General features: G+C 32.5%; 2 protein-coding genes and 1 long non-coding RNA gene across 3 annotated transcripts; all 3 read right to left on the reverse strand.

Annotated features, from left to right (window-relative positions):
• Positions 1 to 7,315: 7,315 nt before the first annotated feature.
• LOC136069451 (uncharacterized) lies at positions 7,316 to 7,812 on the reverse strand. Its single transcript, XR_010630678.1, has 2 exons — positions 7,623 to 7,812; positions 7,316 to 7,543 (listed from the first exon to the last, which is right to left on the reverse strand). It is a non-coding gene; the product is annotated as an uncharacterized LOC136069451 (long non-coding RNA).
• Positions 7,813 to 10,269: 2,457 nt separating this feature from the next.
• LOC136061540 (probable terpene synthase 9) lies at positions 10,270 to 12,759 on the reverse strand. Its single transcript, XM_065777991.1, has 5 exons — positions 11,809 to 12,759; positions 11,511 to 11,729; positions 11,254 to 11,392; positions 10,891 to 11,139; positions 10,270 to 10,741 (listed from the first exon to the last, which is right to left on the reverse strand). The coding sequence occupies exons 1-5, from the start codon at positions 12,141 to 12,143 to the stop codon at positions 10,448 to 10,450; spliced, it is 1,236 nt and encodes a 411-aa protein (XP_065634063.1). The 5' UTR covers positions 12,144 to 12,759; the 3' UTR covers positions 10,270 to 10,447.
• A 1,858-nt stretch (positions 12,760 to 14,617) lies between these two features.
• Positions 14,618 to 18,378, reverse strand: LOC111983939 (probable terpene synthase 9). Its single transcript, XM_024015585.2, has 7 exons — positions 17,979 to 18,378; positions 17,629 to 17,875; positions 16,157 to 16,529; positions 15,859 to 16,077; positions 15,602 to 15,740; positions 15,239 to 15,487; positions 14,618 to 15,089 (listed from the first exon to the last, which is right to left on the reverse strand). Exons 1-7 carry the CDS (start codon positions 18,222 to 18,224, stop codon positions 14,796 to 14,798), a joined length of 1,767 nt encoding a protein of 588 aa, XP_023871353.1. The 5' UTR covers positions 18,225 to 18,378; the 3' UTR covers positions 14,618 to 14,795.
• Between the last annotated feature and the right edge of the window lie 4,061 nt (positions 18,379 to 22,439).

A 22,439-nucleotide genomic window follows, 5' to 3' on the forward strand; every position in this document is an offset into this window, starting at 1 on the left:
TCCTGGGTCATCATATCTTGTGTTCATTTATTTTCCGCTGCTTTATATCTTGATATGATTATTTGATTACTTTAACCTAGAATTGCATAATTTGACTAAATAACAACTTGGCTAATTAATCTAGGCTACGTAATCTGGTTGTTTAAGGGGTCTAAATCCGTTCAGATGCCAAGGTAAGATTAGTACAAAACAGTGTAGTCGAGGTTGACCTAACAAAACAGAGAACAGTTATTAAATCTGGATTAGAAAAAACTTGCTCCCTCCAAAAAAATTCTGGTCCCTCAAAAAAAAAAAATATTTTCAAGCAGTCACAGTTATTAAAGATGAGATATATGACTGTAAAATAAGATGAGATATAGCACAAGGGGTCACACAGCTATGCAAAAGTGTCAATGCATCATCAAGTATCCCAAATTTTTCTCTTGACTGCATCTTGAAAAATCTGGATTAGATAAAATCTAGTCCCTCCAAAAAAATTATTTTCAAGAAGTCACAGTTATTAAAGATGAGATATAACACAAGTAGTCACACAGCTATGTAAGATATGATTATGTATTATGAAATTTTTCTCATAATTAATGTATGCCAAATATGCAAAACTGTCAGTGCATCATCAAGAATGCCAAAATTTTCTCTTGGTTGCATCTTTAAAAATTATAATCTTTCTAATCATGCTTTTAACACTTTCAACATTATCCATTTGAATATAATTGCCAAAATGGATCAAGACAATATTTCTTGCTAATGGGTAATAGCTCAAATGGCATTTCTCTCTCCTATAAGAATGGTTGGAGGGTAAGGTCACGGACTCAAAACCCATTGTATACATGTGTAACTTACAAAAAAAAAAAAATCAACCGATATTTCTCAATACAAAACCAACTCATAAATTTTAGTTACATGAAATTTGGTTATGCACTTACAAAGTCCATATATTGGTTCAAGCCCAGCTAATTTTGCATAAGACATTGCCTGTCATTCACAAGAAAACAGTCAAAAAATTGAACTTGCACCCAATACATGAAATTAAAATATGTGAGTAAATTAGTAAAAAAACCAATCTCATTCCAATATGGAAATCTATTAGATGTTAAAAATCATCTACTCAATAGAACAATCATGGGTTTGCCTAACCAATCAACAATAATTGAAGTGCTTAACACGTTACAACCAAATCTCAGGTCAACGCAATGCCAGCTTTTCTACACCACAATTAGTTTAGAAAAAATGAATTATGAAAAATCATCAATTGCTATGAAAATAGCCTAATCCATATCATATCAAAGAGTAATTAAACCTCACCATTGCTGTGGTTGTTGCCTGGCTGCTGCTGGGCTGATGGCTGAGGTTCACAGAAGCCAAGGAGGTTAATCGGGTTCACGCAAGCTGGGAGTGACACAATCTTTGGGTTGTTGTGGCTGTTGCCGTGGCTGCTACTGGGATGATGGGTTAACGATGAGCTGGCAGCTTTCAGGTGGATGGATTCATGATGAGGCTTGCTCAGAGATTTGGGAGGAGCTGATGATACGAGTGATTGGATTTTTAGAATTAGGCTGAAACGGTGTAGTTTTAGGACTGGATTTTTTGTGTTTTAGATTGGGCAAAATGGTACCATTTGGATAGTGCCAGGTAAGTTTTTATTTTTCATTGAAATGACATAATTTTGGGGCTGATTTGGCCCAAAAAAAAAAAAAATGTCAGCATGCACATGTGTCACTTAACAGCAAAAACTAATCGTAGGGGGTGAATTGCTAACAGAACCAAACTTTTTTTTGTTTTTTTTGTTTTTTTTTTTTTTGTTTTGATAAGTAATAAAAAAAAGAAGTCACCTGAGTATATAGGAAGTATACATCAAGGAAAAAAAATAAATCAAATGCATAAAGTACAAAAGTCCATGAAACCATGGACTGAAGGAAAAGAACGAAAGCCTAACATTGTAACCCAATCTAGAAGTGTCTTAAGGAAGAAGAGTTTAAGATTTGAAACTGATCTCTCTAAATTCTCAAAATGCCGGTTATTCCTCTCCCGCCAAATACACCACATCAAACAAAGGGGTATAGCCTTCAAAATAGTAGAATTCCAAAGCCTCCCAAACATTCCTTGCCAACAAGCGAACAGCTCCACCACTATTTTCGGCATAACCTAGTGAATGCCAAATAAAGTAAACACCATAGACCACAAATCAAAAGCAATAGGACAATGGAAAAAAAGGTGGTCTACTGTTTTCCTATTTCTTTTACACATACAACACTAATCCAAAATTAAAATCTTCCATTTCCTAAGATTATCAATAGTCAAAATATTCCCCAAAGCTACAGTCCAAACAAAAAATGCAACTCTAGAAGGGACCTTAGACTTCCAAACAGTTTTCCAAGGGAAAGACTAATCGAAACTTTTTGTCAAAACCTAGTAATAAGAACGAACAGCAAAACCTCTTCCCATAGCAGGTCTCCAACACATCTTATCGTCCCAACTCCTCTTAAAGAAGCTCTATAAATTCTAGACATTAAACAATAAAAGGATTCCAATTCCCAACCTTCACTGTATCTTCTAAAATTTAGATCCCAGAAAAGAACACCATTTGGGAACTTCATCAAATCAACCACATACACCTCCTTATTTCGACTTAAAAAAAAAGTCTCGGATAGTGCACACAGAAAGAAGTGTCCCCACACCAAATGTCCTGCCAAAATCTAACAGTAAACCTGGCCCCAACCTCAAATTGGTTGTGATGAACAAAAGATGGCCAACCACGACTTATAGACTTCCACAAACTCACTCCATGAGGGCCAGTAATGAGAAGAGAGCACCAACCTCCCCCTTCACAACCATACTTTGCCCCTATCACTCTCCACCACAAGGCCTGTCACTCATTCCCAAATCTCCATAACCATTTTCCAAACAAATCTTTATTAAAACTTCTCAAACTTCTAATAGCTAAACCTCCATAATGAAGAGCGCAATCTGTAGCCCATTTCACTAGGTGACTTTTTTTAACATCCCCCTTACCACTCCAGAGAAAATTTCGTTGAAGTTGCTCAATACGGTTTGCAACCTCCATGGGGATAGGAAAAAGAGAGAGAAAATAAGTTGGAAGATTGAACAAAGTACTCTTAATAAGAGTAACTTTACCTCTTTTTAAGAGATACAGTCGTTTCAAACCTACTAACCTCCTCTCCATCTTCTCAATAATTGGATTCCAAATAGAACCATCTCTGACATTACCACCCAATGGAAGACCTAAATATTTCATTGGGAAGGATCCTTGCCTGCACCCTAGCACATCCACCATATCTGCTATATTTTGAACCACACCCACAGGGACCAATTTAGACTTACCCATATTATTTTTCAGCCCATAAACTACTTAAAACCAAAACAGCACCAGCAGGAGAAATAGAATCTGACCAAGATCAGCATCACATAAGACCAAGGTATCATCAACGAAGAGAAGATGGGTGACCTGCAAAGAGTTACCCGTGGGACCCACCCTAATACCAGATATGAGGCCATCCCTCACTACTTAATCCAACATTTTACTAAAAGCATTCATAACAATGACAAACAACAAAGGGGATAATGGATCACCTTGTCTTATACCTGTTGAGTTTTCAAAGAAACCACACAGAGTTACATTAATGAGAATGGAAAATTTAATAGTAGAGATGCTAAAGAAAACCCATTATCTCCATTTTTCATGAAAACCACAACGATCCTGCATATAAATGAGGAAGTCCCAATTCACATGATCATACGCCTTCTCTACATCCAGCTTATACAACACCCCAAGAACTCCTGATTTCAGCCTACTATCCAAGCATTCATTGACAATAAAAACAAAATCTTAAATCTTTCTTCGAAAAAAGCATTTTGAGATTCATAAACAATATCCCCAAGCACCATTTTCAACATGTTAACTAAAAATTTAGCAATAATTTTTTACACCCCCCAATTAAACTAAAAGGCCAAAAATCCCTTACCTCCACTGCATCAGATTTTTTAGTAATTAAGGAGATGAAAGCTAACGGAACCAAATTTTAGGGTATAAAATCAAGTTTTTGAAACTTTGGGGTGTAAAATCCAATCAACCCTAAACTTCAAGGGTGTAATTTGAAATTTACCCAATAAAAAAAAAAAAGAAAAAAAAAAAGAAAGAAAAAAAGAGAACTCTACCAATTAATTTATCTCCTCAAAAAAGTGGGAAAAGATTAAAGAAATATAAAAGTTTTGCAGGTCAATTGAATCCAAATACTGAAAAAGAAAAGAAAAAAAAAAACTAAAATATGCAAAATAATTATACAAATGAGATAGCAAAGCAAAAAATCAATCCCTGATAAGAAAACAACACTGGTTACAAAGCATATAACATGGAAAAATAAATAATTGAATGCAAGTTATGCATATGCTAGTGCTTTTAATTAACTTTTGTATTTATTTGTTTCTAATCCCAGTACAAACAAAAGTAAATTATAAAGTCATCAAATGATAAATATAATTAACAAATTAGTAAATTTTAGAGTACTGGATTTGTTCTTCCATGAAATCTAAAGACCAAAACCCACAAACACCAAAAAAATAAATGCTATAGAAACCACAAACCAAATATAAAAACTTGGTTTGAAACTGAAATTAATGATTACAAAATCATCACTAATAGAAACTCAAATCCCTCAAAACCAACACAATGTAATCATTGAGCTACACTGAATGGTAAAATTGCACAAAAACAAATAAGCCAAATTGATTGCAAAGCAAAGCGAACATAAAATAGATTGAGAACTTTAACCATCTATTTGGCTATTACTGGAAAAAAGGGAAAAAATTAATCGGAACATAACAATTTTACAGGTCAATTTAATCCAGAATAAAAATCTAATTGAATCCAAATTAAATATAAATAAAAATATTCTAACTAAAATATCCAAAACAAAACTAATTGAAACCCCCCAAAGGCATTCTTCAAAAAAATATAACCCAAAAGATGAGATAAACAGAAGAAAATTCAGTGACTCTTCTTGCAAAATACCCAACTGTCATATCTGGTAAATAACTGTGTAAATTTGTTCTTCAACAAAAGGACAAGCAAAGAAGGGTTTTTAAATTACAGAAAACAAGATAAAAGAGAGACTAAAAAAGTAGTTGATCGAAGGAAAACACAAAGATATATGCAAACTTTCCAATCTGGTTTGAACAGAAAAAATGTGCAAGATTGATTCCACATAGCCATTTTCAGAGGAAAATAAAAAAGCTATTTCTAAAGATTCACGGATTAAAACATCAATGTTTACACCACACAACCATCTTTAGTAAATAATCCTAAATATTCAATAACAAAATGTTAAGCGATATGTTGGATATTTAATTTTAGCCAAAAAAAAAAAAAAAAAAACACAGCGTTAATCAAATTCAATTCAAACAGTCAAAAATAATAAATAACATAATTTCATTGCAAAAAAAGATATAAATTCCTAAAGACTTTCAACTTCCAATATAGACGATCAACTCAGCATTGACAAATAGTCAATAAACCAAACAATAGAAAACATAACCTTTTACCACAAACATTAACAAATGAATTGAAGGGTTATATAGACTTTCCCTTCAGATGCGGATGCTCAGAGCAGCATTAAAAAATCAACCATCCAAGGGAATATGACTTTTTCTACAAATATTCAAGCGCTAAACCCCTAAAAGCACCAAACCAAAAGCCGGATTATTGTAAATCTGGGGAAAAATCCAAAGAAAGAGCATAACTCAAGCAATTAACAAAATGCGATCAAAGAAGAACCCTAGCCAATGAAATAAAACAAAATTCTATAGTATAGAAATAAGTTAAAATGGAGATGCTAATTCAAATAGCAGCAGAAACTTTGGATTGCAAAAACAGTTTTTGAAGAAAGAAAATAATAACGCTATGCTGACCCTAGGTATATGCAGAGAAGAAATGAAACATACCAAAAGTGCAAGAACTGAAGATGTGAGAGTGAAAATTGAAAGGAGGAAGATCTTTTCTTTTGTCGCTTTGTTTTTTATCGAATGAATACATCATTTCCTCTTTGGGATGTGCCGATTGTATAAGGGTGTGGCGTTTATGGGGTTTTTACTTAACGCATGTCTGTTTTTAAAATGGGTTTTTTCCTACATGGCAGAACAGCCGTAATTTTAGGACCAACTATTTGTGACTTGGCTGATATTGTAAATCTACTCATGCATACACATATCTTGAGCATCAATGTCTAAGTTCAACCAGCAAAGTGTAAACAACATTTTTGCTTTAATATTCACATAGCCAAGGGTATACCTTGCACACATATTTAAAATTTTTGGAAAAAAAAAAAAAAAAAAAAACATAAGACAGCATAAAGAAATATGGTCTAACTTAGGTAAATACAAATTTATAAATTACACATTTTATGGTAAGAAATTTGTTGAATCATCAAACATTTTCCTTCATATTTACCCTAGAAGAACCATATCAAAAGCTAAATTATAGTTGAATAATGGTAATTAGAGGATAGTAATATCATAGATGTTTCTACAGCAAAAAAGCAATAACCGAAGAAAATATTTCTTCTACAGCACTTCAAAATCTTTTTGCACATAAGTAATCATAAGCTAGAGGAGCCTGTAGCTGCCAAATCAGATGAAAGGTGAAAGAGTTTCAAATTTTATGGAAAAGTTATATTATTGACCATTACCTTATTGTAACTCTTCAGCCATTGTTCTTATCTGATAGTTACACGCTTCTCTCTATGCACATGTTCACAAACACATTTACCCTAGTTCTTAAACTTCCATTTGAAGTTTTATCCTAAGAATCAATATAGGCAACATTAGAGCTTTTAATATAAGAGTAATGAACACCTAGAACATAACAGTCTATGCAATGTGAATTATTGACTCATCATGGGTAATTAGCAAAAGGGAGGGAAAAAAAGAGCTATAAAGTTAAGTCTTCTACAATATAGCACTTTCCCTCATAAACACAAAACTCTAAATTTTGTTTCCAATATATTAACTTTTAAGTTATAACACAATTTTCTCATCTCTCTAAAAGTGTGCATGTGTATAAATTCTTTTGTATGCTTATATTATGATAAACTGAAAGTTCTAAATGAAATATTCAATGAGACTAAGTTGGTGTGCATAATCAAATTGCAATTGTACTTTTGGTGGTTATTCTCTAGTCATGGATGGATATCTTTGGTGATTTAAGTTGTGAATTACCTAATAGGATTGTAAGTTTCTAATGTTGCAGATCAACTATCACAAAACTTAACTACATTGACTTGCTAAACAAAATTACAAACAACCATACAACTGTAATTTTCTTTTGGTCTTCATATAATAACTTTGGAATATTGTTTATCGTATGTTACAATAGAAAAGGCATTGAATGAGGTAAATAACATAATGAAATAGATAAATAGTACCTAAAAGAAGCACTAAAGAAGAATAAATTAATTTATAATTGTGTGCTATCAGTTCTCTTCAGTAATTCCATCTCCTCCCCACTAGAAACTTCAGGATCAATATAGCACAACTGGAAGTATAAACAAAAAAAGAATATCATGTCCACCATCAAATTGTAGTACATTGTACCCAAGTTTACTAAAGATTACCCAATATTGTGGCTTCTTCAATTTGTGAACCCCTCTATTTAAAAGCTTTTGCTACGGTGCCACTCATCATTTTCTTCCAAAATAGACCTTAAAAATATAAGAGGATTAAGAAAACTAACAGAAGTAACTTGATATATTACACTATAATTTAGGTAAATCATATACTTCTATCATTCACAAGTTTAAAAGAAAAAAAAAAAAAAAAATCTCAATTGAGTTACGTACCATATAAAACCTTAAATTACTGAATTTTCTCACAAGTACTACATGACAGATTCTCAAATTACTCCCCAACTTACTGAAAGTCTGAAATTTCATGGTATTTAAATAACAGAAGTAATCCACAATTAGCAAAGTAAACTAACAAACGTAATTGAAATTTGAAACAAACAAAAAAAACACAACTTTAGAACTGGCTATAATTCCTCTTACTGTTGTTTAAGAGATTCCTACAACTTGTTCTCAACCCAAAATTTCATCTTCAACACACGTATGACAATCAACTAATTATTGAGTATAGTCACTCAACCAATTACTTAAATTTGAAAACAAATTATAGAAAAGAAAAGTACAAGACAGGATTAAGAAAGTTAATGTTTGATTTATGATAAAAAGAAGTGGCAAAGTGTAGAAGGAAGACCAAAATACTCTGAATTTCAAACAATTGGATGATTTCACTATATAACTTCCCATAAAATTCATGCTTATTACTACTTTTGATATAAATAATAGTCGCAGTAATTAAGAGAAAAAAAAGGGAAAGAATTGATCTATCAAAAAAATATATATATCTATGTCTATATAATAAAAAGAATTGAAAATCTTGAAAAAAAAAAAAAAACCCATCAATGGATGAATCCTACATGGTCAAATAGTTTATGATAGTTCATCTACACTATTATCCCAACACCTATACATTACAGGCTTGTAAACTAACATAGGTACAAAAATGCCAAACAACACCGGTTGCTCATAGAGGCTTTTTATTGAACACCTAGCAATATAACCAAGATGTAGACCTTAATTAGGTGCTGTAATAAAGGGAAGCATAATTTTCGGCACCAAAAAATATATAGAATAATGGAATCTACAAATTAGAAACATATCAATACATCAAAGTAAAATTTAAGGGAACAAAAAACATCTTTAACAATGACCCACCTAATGGCTAATTCTTCTCTAGCTTGCAGACTATTTAGATCGATGTAACACTTCTTGATATCAAGTGGGTCTTTAGATTGACCCAAGAAAAAAAACTCTTTTATATAGTTAGCCTTCAACAGCCTTAGGGTCTATTTGAATACAGCTGAAAACTGAAAAACACTGTAGCAAATAATTTTTAAATGTGTAAATAGTACCGTAGGACCCATTTTTAATGAAAAAGTTGCTGAAAAGTGAAATTTATGAGTCCATAAATAGTGCACACCGTGCATTGTTCATGAGAAAAGTCAAATATTACGACTACTGTTTATAAACAATATCCGCAACAGTGAATGAACAGTAAAATATATTGACCTGAAACGCGTGAAAAAAAAAAAAAGAAAAAAACTGAAACGCAAATGCGCGTTTCAGCTGTTTCAGCCCAATCCAAACAGGCACTTGATATCAAGTGTGTCTTCAAATTGACCCAAGAAAGAAAATTCTTTATATAATTAGCCTTCAATAGCCTTACGTTTGAGAGAAAGAGGAGAGATTGTATGGCAATTTGAACTGAGAAAAAGTTGGGATAGAGTGGCAAATGGAGATGGGGATGGCTTTCAGCTTTGATCGGGGCAATGAGAGTGAAGGGGAAAAAAAAAGTATTGAGCAAGCGGGGAAATAACTACCGAAATAAAAGCATTAAAATTAGTATTTATAAATTAGTATTTTGTAGGAGCTATAAAGCTTATGTGACACGCTCTAAGTCTATCGAGGTCAACAAAAAATCAGAAACTTTTGTCATTAATTAGTATCAGAATTAGTGTTAAATTAGATTAGATTTCTATTAAAGAGTATTTGAAAAATGTAATATTAATTTTTACAGTTGCTAAGATTTGCTAAGTATCAGTGTTCACTTCAAACTTTAAAGTGAGAATTTTTCACCATGTGGTAACCAAACATTTCTTTGTATTATATGGGTAAAAAATTTAATATGATAGCTTTGCTTTAATATAAATGAAAGATCTTTTGCATTCTCATATCTAGGACTTAATGTTGGAGAAAATATTACAATTTTTTGATACACTGTTGTCTTTCTTGCCTATGTGGTTTGTCTTTCCATTTTTAATCTTTTTCTCATTATTGTGATAAGGAAAACTTTGTCATTGACTCGTTATTTAGTTTGAGTAGGTTGATCTTCATAATACGTTGTTACTAAACTAATTTTTAATATCTCAAAATGTATATGTATCTTTATTTTACTTTAGTTTACTTTTTTTTTTATAATATATTTACTACACTTTTCAAAACCATCTTTTATACATAAAACATTATAAAATTATTTGCACATCTACGGGCAACTTACTATTAATACAAATTACTTTGCTTCATTACAATTCTAGCTTCATTACAGTCAATTTCTTCTTGCTTTTCGTTTAAATCAGTTTCCCAACACTATCCTCGTGCCAATAAAATGAAGCAAATGATAATGACCATGAAGCAAACTAAATGTTCTTCAACAATTCAAAGCAAAGCTAGGTTTTCTTTTTTTTTTTTTCCTCTCATATCAGCAAATAAATTAACCAGAGTACCATAATAATTTATTTATGAACTAAATATAATTTTCAATAATACTGCGCACAGGGATTGGTTACTTCCATGTCATATAACATTTCACTACATTAAGCTTATTCAATAGGGATTGGTTTGACAATTAATGAGCTTAAACGATTTTTCATCACTCCAGTTGACGTTCCAATACCATCTCCATGTTGGAAGATGCACTGAGCAGTCCTTGCCATGTTTAGTGACATTTTTACTATGGACTTTGGCAGGGAGTTTTTGGCGATCTCTTTGTTCATTTTTTTCCATGAATTGCTGATTTTTTCCTTTATGCGATATTTTGCTTCTACTTCAGGTACACTTTCATGTACCATGTAGCACCGGATGGATTTTGCCACATCACCTCTCTCGCTCTCAGCCTTTGAATAGAGAAACAGAGAATTAACATTACGAATTGATTTCATTTTGGTTAATATGGTTACTTTTTCAGAACTGAATAGGATCAATATAGGCAAAACTAACTAATACTTGGACGGCTTGAAATGCAAATATTTTGTATTAAGCATACCTCCTCAGTTCCCAAATCATCACTAAGTCGAGTTATAAGGGATGACCAATATATTAGTTCTGAGCTTCTCTTGATGCAATCAAGCGAATCATTTGTTAAGGTGCACCCTTGCAAAATATAAGCATGGACCATGGCTGCATGACCACCCACAGAAATACATGCATTTTCTAGGTACTCATCCACAGTAGGAATGTATCCACTGTAAAACCACCGTGCTTCTACTAAATATGCTCTACAAAGATTTGCCCACTACATTGAAAAAATAATGCATGCCAACTAGTCAATAATTATGAAAAATGTGTCTTCTTTTTAAATTTGAAGAATTTTTCAACTAATTTTCACAGAATTGAAGAATCAGCTTACCTCTGCCTTAATGTAGGGCAAAGTATTAAAGCCATGATCTTTGATGACACCACAGACCATTTCATTAGCGAAGTTAAGGAAGGCGACATAGCAAACCTTCATGTACTCAGGAAGGTCCTCCGTGGCCTTCATTTCCCATCTGTTCAAAATATTAGGCAGGAAAGAAATTAAAAATGGTACAATGTTTATCATGCTAGCTATGGTTAGAACAAGGTAATAACAAACTAGTAAACTCAATAATCATGCTTTTATTATACCGATCCACAGCATCAGTGAAGCGCTCAAGCTCATCTAGTGATCCATACACATCATACATATCATCAATTACTGTTAATATGCATACAAATTTGGTGAGGCCTATCCTGCACTTGGAGAATTGGGGCTCAGAAACGATCCCCATAGCCCACAAATAATTCTCCATCAACCGGTCCCTTGAGAAGGTTAGCTTTTCTGCCAAACCCAAGTCTTTCCACCACCTAATGCATCCAATTTCAAATATATTAATTTAAAATTATAATTTTTCCTTTGAAACTTATGGATGGAATTAATTGGTACCTTTGTAACTCCTTAAGTTCTCGCTGATGTACAGATTGTACTAAATTATAATCCAACTTAGCCAGCTCAAGCAAAGTCAAGTTCTTTGTATTATCCTTTTCATAGATACCAATGAATTTCCGAACTTCAACTCTTGGCACCCTCCAATATAAGGGGACTTCAAGTGACTGTTTCACTTGCTTTGCTGAATTACTGTCCAATTTTTCCATTAATGATTTCAGGTTTTTCATACTAAAATTCTTGGCTTCTTCTGCAATACTTTCTCGATCCATTCCAAGGTGTGAGGCTTCATACAAACTCTCAAGTCCCTCTATGTCCAAGCTTAAGCTGTCCATGAATTTCCCATCTCTACTTCGAAATTTGTCAAACGCGTCTGTTTACCATAATCACCTAGGAGTGAGTTATTTACAGTTCCTTGAGACAATATATATAAAATTAGATTCATATCAAGTGTAAATTTAGTTTAATATTATTGTACCTTTTTTCTTTTTTCAATCTTATTATTGGACAACATTTTTTTTCTCTCTTATACATCATACTAGTTTAATAATTATCTTATATATAGATTTTAAAAAATTTTATTTTTGTAATAATACGTCTTAAATGCATGAATTTATACATTGAATAGGAGTGCTAAATGGATGAATTAAAATCTTCTATCTCCCTTTCAACTTTATACTGCGCTATAGTTGCTATCTATCACACATGGAGAGTTCTTATCATCTAAGAGCACTAGCACCAAAATAGAAAAAATGCGTAATTTTACACATTTTTGCTCAAAATCTAACCACGTCAGTTTATCTATATTAACAAATCTGCACGATTAATTTAGCTTTCTAAATGATTATTTTATTTTATTTTCTCTCTCATCCAATGCTCTCTCTTCCTCTACCCTCTTCCTCCTTTACCTTCTCTTCAATCCAGCAATAGCAAATCTATATATATATATATATATATATCTATATAATAAAAAGAATTGAAAATCTTGAAAAAAAAAAAAAAACCCATCAATGGATGAATCCTACATGGTCAAATAGTTTATGATAGTTCATCTACACTATTATCCCAACACCTATACATTACAGGCTTGTAAACTAACATAGGTACAAAAATGCCAAACAACACCGGTTGCTCATAGAGGCTTTTTATTGAACACCTAGCAATATAACCAAGATGTAGACCTTAATTAGGTGCTGTAATAAAGGGAAGCATAATTTTCGGCACCAAAAAATATATAGAATAATGGAATCTACAAATTAGAAACATATCAATACATCAAAGTAAAATTTAAGGGAACAAAAAACATCTTTAACAATGACCCACCTAATGGCTAATTCTTCTCTAGCTTGCAGACTATTTAGATCGATGTAACACTTCTTGATATCAAGTGGGTCTTTAGATTGACCCAAGAAAAAAAACTCTTTTATATAGTTAGCCTTCAACAGCCTTAGGGTCTATTTGAATACAGCTGAAAACTGAAAAACACTGTAGCAAATAATTTTTAAATGTGTAAATAGTACCGTAGGACCCATTTTTAATGAAAAAGTTGCTGAAAAGTGAAATTTATGAGTCCATAAATAGTGCACACCGTGCATTGTTCATGAGAAAAGTCAAATATTACGACTACTGTTCATAAACAATATCCGCAACAGTGAATGAACAGTAAAATATATTGACCTGAAACGCGTGAAAAAAAAAAAAAGAAAAAAACTGAAACGCAAATGCGCGTTTCAGCTGTTTCAGCCCAATCCAAACAGGCACTTGATATCAAGTGTGTCTTCAAATTGACCCAAGAAAGAAAATTCTTTATATAATTAGCCTTCAATAGCCTTACGTTTGAGAGAAAGAGGAGAGATTGTATGGCAATTTGAACTGAGAAAAAGTTGGGATAGAGTGGCAAATGGAGATGGGGATGGCTTTCAGCTTTGATCGGGGCAATGAGAGTGAAGGGGAAAAAAAAAGTATTGAGCAAGCGGGGAAATAACTACCGAAATAAAAGCATTAAAATTAGTATTTATAAATTAGTATTTTGTAGGAGCTATAAAGCTTATGTGACACGCTCTAAGTCTATCGAGGTCAACAAAAAATCAGAAACTTTTGTCATTAATTAGTATCAGAATTAGTGTTAAATTAGATTAGATTTCTATTAAAGAGTATTTGAAAAATGTAATATTAATTTTTACAGTTGCTAAGATTTGCTAAGTATCAGTGTTCACTTCAAACTTTAAAGTGAGAATTTTTCACCATGTGGTAACCAAACATTTCTTTGTATTATATGGGTAAAAAATTTAATATGATAGCTTTGCTTTAATATAAATGAAAGATCTTTTGCATTCTCATATCTAGGACTTAATGTTGGAGAAAATATTACAATTTTTTGATACACTGTTGTCTTTCTTGCCTATGTGGTTTGTCTTTCCATTTTTAATCTTTTTCTCATTATTGTGATAAGGAAAACTTTGTCATTGACTCGTTATTTAGTTTGAGTAGGTTGATCTTCATAATACGTTGTTACTAAACTAATTTTTAATATCTCAAAATGTATATGTATCTTTATTTTACTTTAGTTTACTTTTTTTTTTATAATATATTTACTACACTTTTCAAAACCATCTTTTATACATAAAACATTATAAAATTATTTGCACATCTACGGGCAACTTACTATTAATACAAATTACTTTGCTTCATTACAATTCTAGCTTCATTACAGTCAATTTCTTCTTGCTTTTCGTTTAAATCAGTTTCCCAACACTATCCTCGTGCCAATAAAATGAAGCAAATGATAATGACCATGAAGCAAACTAAATGTTCTTCAACAATTCAAAGCAAAGCTAGGTTTTCTTTTTTTTTTTTTCCTCTCATATCAGCAAATAAATTAACCAGAGTACCATAATAATTTATTTATGAACTAAATATAATTTTCAATAATACTGCGCACAGGGATTGGTTACTTCCATGTCATATAACATTTCACTACATTAAGCTTATTCAATAGGGATTGGTTTGACAATTAATGAGCTTAAACGATTTTTCATCACTCCAGTTGACGTTCCAATACCATCTCCATGTTGGAAGATGCACTGAGCAGTCCTTGCCATGTTTAGTGACATTTTTACTATGGACTTTGGCAGGGAGTTTTTGGCGATCTCTTTGTTCATTTTTTTCCATGAATTGCTGATTTTTTCCTTTATGCGATATTTTGCTTCTACTTCAGGTACACTTTCATGTACCATGTAGCACCGGATGGATTTTGCCACATCACCTCTCTCGCTCTCAGCCTTTGAATAGAGAAACAGAGAATTAACATTACGAATTGATTTCATTTTGGTTAATATGGTTACTTTTTCAGAACTGAATAGGATCAATATAGGCAAAACTAACTAATACTTGGACGGCTTGAAATGCAAATATTTTGTATTAAGCATACCTCCTCAGTTCCCAAATCATCACTAAGTCGAGTTATAAGGGATGACCAATATATTAGTTCTGAGCTTCTCTTGATGCAATCAAGCGAATCATTTGTTAAGGTGCACCCTTGCAAAATATAAGCATGGACCATGGCTGCATGACCACCCACAGAAATACATGCATTTTCTAGGTACTCATCCACAGTAGGAATGTATCCACTGTAAAACCACCGTGCTTCTACTAAATATGCTCTACAAAGATTTGCCCACTACATTGAAAAAATAATGCATGCCAACTAGTCAATAATTATGAAAAATGTGTCTTCTTTTTAAATTTGAAGAATTTTTCAACTAATTTTCACAGAATTGAAGAATCAGCTTACCTCTGCCTTAATGTAGGGCAAAGTATTAAAGCCATGATCTTTGATGACACCACAGACCATTTCATTAGCGAAGTTAAGGAAGGCGACATAGCAAACCTTCATGTACTCAGGAAGGTCCTCCGTGGCCTTCATTTCCCATCTGTTCAAAATATTAGGCAGGAAAGAAATTAAAAATGGTACAATGTTTATCATGCTAGCTATGGTTAGAACAAGGTAATAACAAACTAGTAAACTCAATAATCATGCTTTTATTATACCGATCCACAGCATCAGTGAAGCGCTCAAGCTCATCTAGTGATCCATACACATCATACATATCATCAATTACTGTTAATATGCATACAAATTTGGTGAGGCCTATCCTGCACTTGGAGAATTGGGGCTCAGAAACGATCCCCATAGCCCACAAATAATTCTCCATCAACCGGTCCCTTGAGAAGGTTAGCTTTTCTGCCAAACCCAAGTCTTTCCACCACCTAATGCATCCAATTTCAAATATATTAATTTAAAATTATAATTTTTCCTTTGAAACTTATGGATGGAATTAATTGGTACCTTTGTAACTCCTTAAGTTCTCGCTGATGTACAGATTGTACTAAATTATAATCCAACTTAGCCAGCTCAAGCAAAGTCAAGTTCTTTGTATTATCCTTTTCATAGATACCAATGAATTTCCGAACTTCAACTCTTGGCACCCTCCAATATAAGGGGACTTCAAGTGACTGTTTCACTTGCTTTGCTGAATTACTGTCCAATTTTTCCATTAATGATTTCAGGTTTTTCATACTAAAATTCTTGGCTTCTTCTGCAATACTTTCTCGATCCATTCCAAGGTGTGAGGCTTCATACAAACTCTCAAGTCCCTCTATGTCCAAGCTTAAGCTGTCCATGAATTTCCCATCTCTACTTCGAAATTTGTCAAACGCGTCTGTTTACCATAATCACCTAGGAGTGAGTTATTTACAGTTCCTTGAGACAATATATATAAAATTAGATTCATATCAAGTGTAAATTTAGTTTAATATTATTGTACCTTTTTTCTTTTTTCAATCTTATTATTGGACAACATTTTTTTTCTCTCTTATACATCATACTAGTTTAATAATTATCTTATATATAGATTTTAAAAAATTTTATTTTTGTAATAATACGTCTTAAATGCATGAATTTATACATTGAATAGGAGTGCTAAATGGATGAATTAAAATCTTCTATCTCCCTTTCAACTTTATACTGCGCTATAGTTGCTATCTATCACACATGGAGAGTTCTTATCATCTAAGAGCACTAGCACCAAAATAGAAAAAATGCGTAATTTTACACATTTTTGCTCAAAATCTAACCACGTCAGTTTATCTATATTAACAAATCTGCACGATTAATTTAGCTTTCTAAATGATTATTTTATTTTATTTTCTCTCTCATCCAATGCTCTCTCTTCCTCTACCCTCTTCCTCCTTTACCTTCTCTTCAATCCAGCAATAGCAAATCTATATATATATATATATATATATATGTATACAAATTCATATAAATAATCAAACCCAAATTGAAAAAAAAGAAGAAGAAGAAGAAAGAAAGAAAGAAAGAAAGAAAGAAGATGCCGAAGAAGAAGCAGCAACTGCAAATCCGCCCAAAATCACTACCCTAATCAAACCCAAATTGCAAGCCCAAAATCATCATCTATAATAAAACCCAAATTGCAAAAGAAGAAAGAAGAAAGAGAGGCGCGTTCAGGGAAAAAGATCAGGAAAAGAAGAAAGGGAGTCTGTGTTCAGAGAAAAAAGAGAGAAAGTGTGTCGGTGGGATGGAAAATAATAAAAAAAGTGAGAAAAAATATTATTTAAATATCTGAATGTTTTTGTAAAGTATTTAAGTAAAATATAAAAAATAAGTAAAATAAGCGGAAAACTTTATATGTACTGATTCGAATGCTGTAGCAGTGTAGTTTAATTTCCGTTAAAACTATGTGTAGTGTAAGTTGGACCTAACATACACATACATGGTTACAATATATATGTTATCACCTGAGCTAATCGAGAAACCATGTTCTCTTAGAATTCGAAATTGCAATGCAGTTGTGTAAAGATCGCTAGTAACATCTGGATGTTGAAATTTCAAAACCTCTTCTATCTCTTGCTCAAAGTGGTAAGCCACTCCTAATCGCTGCATTGAATCTATAAGCTTTAGTAAGAAACTTTGGTCTTTTGTGGATGTCAGCAAAGTTTTAATGTCTTGCTTCAACCCCTTAAGTCGAGTGCCATGGAACTCATACTGCAACACAACCAAATATTCATATAGTAAAGATAACTAATTAGTGCATATATGTCTTAATAAATGGGGAAAAGAAGTGTTATATATAATAAGTGGGACTTACTGAGTAGGGAGTGGTAAAGGACTCAATGAGTTTCTGGTCCCAAATACTTGGGTGATAATTAGCTGATCGCCGGGGATTCACTTGTGTGTCATTGAACTTTGAGACGATGATGAACATGGGTAATACTGATAGCCCTTGCTTGCGGCATCTAATTGTTGTATACTTCCTTGTTAGTGCAGCACTTCTTTTGTAATTTAATGTAGTGAGATATGAAGTAGAGGAGGAAGAGATTCTTATTAGTTCCATCAGGAAGGTGTTGTTTCTTGAACAAGTTGAGATAGAAATGGTTGGTGATTTTCGAAATCAAATAAAAAAAAGGATTTAGGTTGGATTGAGTTTGAAGCTTAATTATATACATAGGAGGATGATGGGTGAAAGAAAACTTGAGGGAGAGAGAAAATCGTATTAAACAGTTGTTAATGGCTTAACAATTTGACAGCATCACATGTGACTAATTCAAATTAAAATTTTAAAACATGTAGCCATCAGCCCACGTGACTAATTCAAAAAACATGTCTAATTCAAAGTAAAAATTGAAGAGTACGGATAATTTGTTGATCAAAAGCACGGCCTCATCATTTTTTTTTTTTTTTTTTGGCTGAATCAAAGACTTATTGAACCACATCAGAAACAATAGCATAAACAATAGCATGGGATGCCACAGCCAAGAAAACATTAACAAAACTTGGTAGGCCAAATCCTAGATCAAAAGAACCAAACAAAGACCGGTTAAGGGACCAATTTTAAGTCAGCGTATAATAACAGATATTTTGAGAAAGAGACTATTCAAAATACTCAAATAGAGAAGGTTTGACTACGTAATTGAGGTAAGAGCCGAAGAATTTATTTCTTGTCAAATCTAAACTTTATTTGGAATTAGAGTATTTTTTATGTGAGTATTTTCACCGATAGTGAAACTATTTAATTATTCAAGAGTTTTAATGATGCAAACAAAGAAAAATTTTGATTTATTTTCAGCAAACTAGACACTGTACCTAAAGATTTTTCTATATTCAGTAACTTGGGGTCTATTTGGATACCACTTATTGCTGAAAACTGAAAACTTATTGCTGAAAATACTGTAGCAAAATAATTTTTAAATTATAAATAGTGCCCGTGGGACCCAGATTTATTGCTTCTTACTACATTTTCCGTACTTGTGAGTTGTGAGTTCCATGAACAGTGCTCAGGACCCAAGGAAAAACGCAAAATACCTGCCGCATTTGATACAGAAAAGTTTAGATATAACATTTTGCACATTTTTGCGTTTGGCGTTCGAACAATGGAACCCACGACATTGTGCATGTTTTAGCCATTCTTGTAGTTTGTCCATCTTTGCTTGGATTCATGTGTACTTTTTGTGGTATTAATACCATGTTTCAGCCACTGTGTCTGTGTGCTGTGCACGTCTCATCATTTATTTACATAACAGTTTATCTATCCTTGCTAGGACCCATGTGTACACTTATTTGCTACAGTATTTTCAGTTTTCAGTTACTCTTAATTTTTTTTCTATACCTTTGTGCGTTAATTAAGCATAGATAGCAGCGCACAATTTTCTTTTAAGGGGTTAGGTGTTTTGCACGAGTCCAAATCTTTTGTCTCACTCTTTCTACTTCACTTTATACTCCACAAATAAAAATATGTCACATGTCTATTTAATTTATTAAATGCTAAATTTATGCATTTTATTATTTTAATTACCTAAATATGATGGGTTATTTATTTATTTATTTATTTATTTTAAGAAATTAAAATAATAAAAGACATAAATTTAACATTTAATAAATTAGATAGACATATAACATATTTTTATTTATAAAATATAAAGTGGAACGAGAAGCATGTAACAAAAAATTTAGACTCGTTTTGCACAGATTTTCTTTAAGTAACAGTGCCGAAATAGAGGACTTGACGAAAACAAAAAGCCTATTGCGCCTAGGCTTTGAGTTTTACATGCCATCACGAAAAAATAAAAAAATAATGGTTGTTTTTTTCTGTAAGCCCATGTGCCTAACTTGTACTAGGAGTTATCACCTCAAAAGATGATAACGGTGGCAGGTGGCAGAGAAAAAAAAGAAAGAGGGGTGTTGTCAAGGAGTCTTTGTTTTTCTTCTACTATGATACAGTTCGTGTTTTAGCCTTATCTCTAGGGCATTATTGGTGGCGGAAAATAAAGAAGATATATTAAGAATACAAGGATTTTTTTGGTATGAAATATTAGTAGAATATTATCGGATATTTTTAGTAGTTTTTCTTTTGGCTGAGTACTGTTAGAAGTTTTTTTGAATTATTTGATTATTGAATAAATGGCGCTTGAAAATTGTTTAGGTGATCTCTAAGGATTTTAGAGAAAGTGTTAGGGAGAAGTTCTTTTGTGGTAAGCTAGCTGAGATAAGTAATTTTATTCTAATTGGTTTTATTTTGCTTATACTACTATATTTTAACTAGTGAAAATTGTTTACAATTGTTACAATTTTATTTTAATTGTTTTAGCTACATTGATTTAAAGTAAAGAGTAAAGAATTATCACAAATATATTTGGTAACTGAATATATGATTTTATATATGTATTTGAGTGAAATATATTTTTTGTTTGAACTATAATTTGATATATATGATTTTAGACAATCTGACTATGTTTTGACTCTAATACCCAACCAATGGAGGTTATTCATTTGTACTCTGATATTCAACCAATGAGGTTTATTCATTGGTACTTAAACTAGTTTTATTTGGGGCATCACGAGCCTATTGTGTTTTTGGACACAGCTAATGAGGGATATATATTAGCACAAAACTAGTTTCATCTGAATTTGATGCCTAATCACGGGGATATAGCATGACCATAGTCATAAATGTTGTTAAGAATATGAATTATGTTTGAATATTTGAATTGTTTTAAGTTTTTGAAACTACTTATGTGTTTTTGGAACCTATTGTAAATTATAGCTTTGATATATGGTAAACTGATTTTTTTTCTAATCCATCTATGATATATTTGTAAGATTTAAAATATTTGATCTCTATACAATTTATTATTTTACATATCTATTTGCTTGATAGAACTTATTAGGACTTTAATTACTTATTGAGTTGTCAACTCACCCCCCCCCCCCTCTTTCTCCTTTCAGGTTCTGATCAAGAAGAGTAGCATATTTTTGGGCTTCTGTTGGGATGTGTGTGTGAGTGAAGTTTAGGAATCATTGGAATAAGATTTGGACTTTTAGGTTTGATATTGCCTTTTGTTCAGACTTTAGTCTCAAAGATTTAGTTTATTTTCTTTATGATGTTGGAAGATTATTATTTTGGAGATTCCTTGAGAATTGCACTATTGAAGATATTTTTGGATTTATTGATGAAATTTTCTTTAAGGATAATTCATTAGTTGTTAAGAAGACCTTTCACACTTGTAAGGTGTAAACTTTATAAGTGTATAGCTGTTGTCACATGCCTAGCTCTTACTTGGGTTCGGGGCGTGACAAAGTTCGATTAGGCCATCTAAATTTGGGGCAACATGGGGAGAGTAGGATTGGAAAAATTAAGAGAATTTGGTTGAAAAATACTCCCAAATATCTTTCCTATCCATCAGGCAAAGCCCATTTTCTTCTCTTATCTCCGTAATAAGATTTCTTCTTCTCACCAAAGTAGACAAATGAAAAAATCTAGTATTTCGATCTCCTTCTTTGATCCATAACTCTCTGGATTTTTGTCTCCATTTAAGATCCTCTCTTTCCAACTATTCATCCAACTCTAAATATAAAGCTGCTTCCAACTCCAAATTCTCTTTAGTAGGAGCTCTGTCTTGTACTTCTTTTATTCTTGCTTCTGTTTCTATAATTTTGGTCTCAGCATAGCCAAACTGATTCCTATTCCAAACCATTAATTCTTCTCTAGTTTGCTGAATTTTCCTAGCCAACTTGAAGCATTAAGAACCTTCTACATTACCTTGCCAAGCTTTTTCTACAATCCCAGAGCTTGATTCATCTTTAGTCCACATTGCTTCAAATCTGAAGGGCTTTGCCCTCACAAACCAATTCAAATGAGTGTCCAATATAACTGGAGCATAATTTGAAGCAAAGATAATTAAATGTTTAACTTCAGCTTTTGGAAAGGGACATTGCCACTCTTGGTTGCACACAGCTTTGTCCAGCCGCTCTTTAATGTTAGCAAGGCATTCACGCTTGTTGGGCTAAGTGAATCGAGAACCAATAAAACCAAGATCAATTGCCCCAGTGCCATGCACAAAATTGCTAAAGCTTTTAGTCGAACCTTCACCGAGATAAATGGGCCAAAATGGCCAAATACCACAATTTTTTGAAATTTTTAGCAAAAAACCATTGTTTCGGAAATAAATGACAATCAACCACTTTTTCTAGTACTCAAGTTTGTTGAACTCGAGTACCCTATTCTATAGTTCCACCGTAGATGCTGAGCTGGAAATTGGCGATTAAAAAAAAA

The sequence above is a fragment of the Quercus suber genome, unplaced genomic scaffold (genome assembly GCF_002906115.3).
Source record: "Quercus suber isolate HL8 unplaced genomic scaffold, Cork oak 2.0 scaffold_171, whole genome shotgun sequence".
Classification (NCBI taxonomy): Eukaryota; Viridiplantae; Streptophyta; class Magnoliopsida; order Fagales; family Fagaceae; genus Quercus; species Quercus suber.

Excerpts from the sequence above, each read along its gene's own strand:
- LOC136061540 (XM_065777991.1), bottom strand. The coding sequence starts at position 12,143 with ATGGACAGCTTAAGCTTGGACATAGAGGGACTTGAGAGTTTGTATGAA. Across the intron at positions 11,393-11,510 it reads TTCACTGATGCTGTGGATCG|ATGGGAAATGAAGGCCACGG; the intron begins GTATAATAAAAG and ends TATTTTGAACAG. Across the intron at positions 11,140-11,253 it reads TGCCCTACATTAAGGCAGAG|TGGGCAAATCTTTGTAGAGC; the intron begins GTAAGCTGATTC and ends TTTTCAATGTAG.
- LOC111983939 (XM_024015585.2), bottom strand. The coding sequence starts at position 18,224 with ATGGAACTAATAAGAATCTCTTCCTCCTCTACTTCATATCTCACTACA. Across the intron at positions 17,876-17,978 it reads CCTTTACCACTCCCTACTCA|TATGAGTTCCATGGCACTCG; the intron begins GTAAGTCCCACT and ends GTTGTGTTGCAG. Across the intron at positions 16,530-17,628 it reads TGGTTTCTCGATTAGCTCAG|ACGCGTTTGACAAATTTCGA; the intron begins GTGATAACATAT and ends TATGGTAAACAG.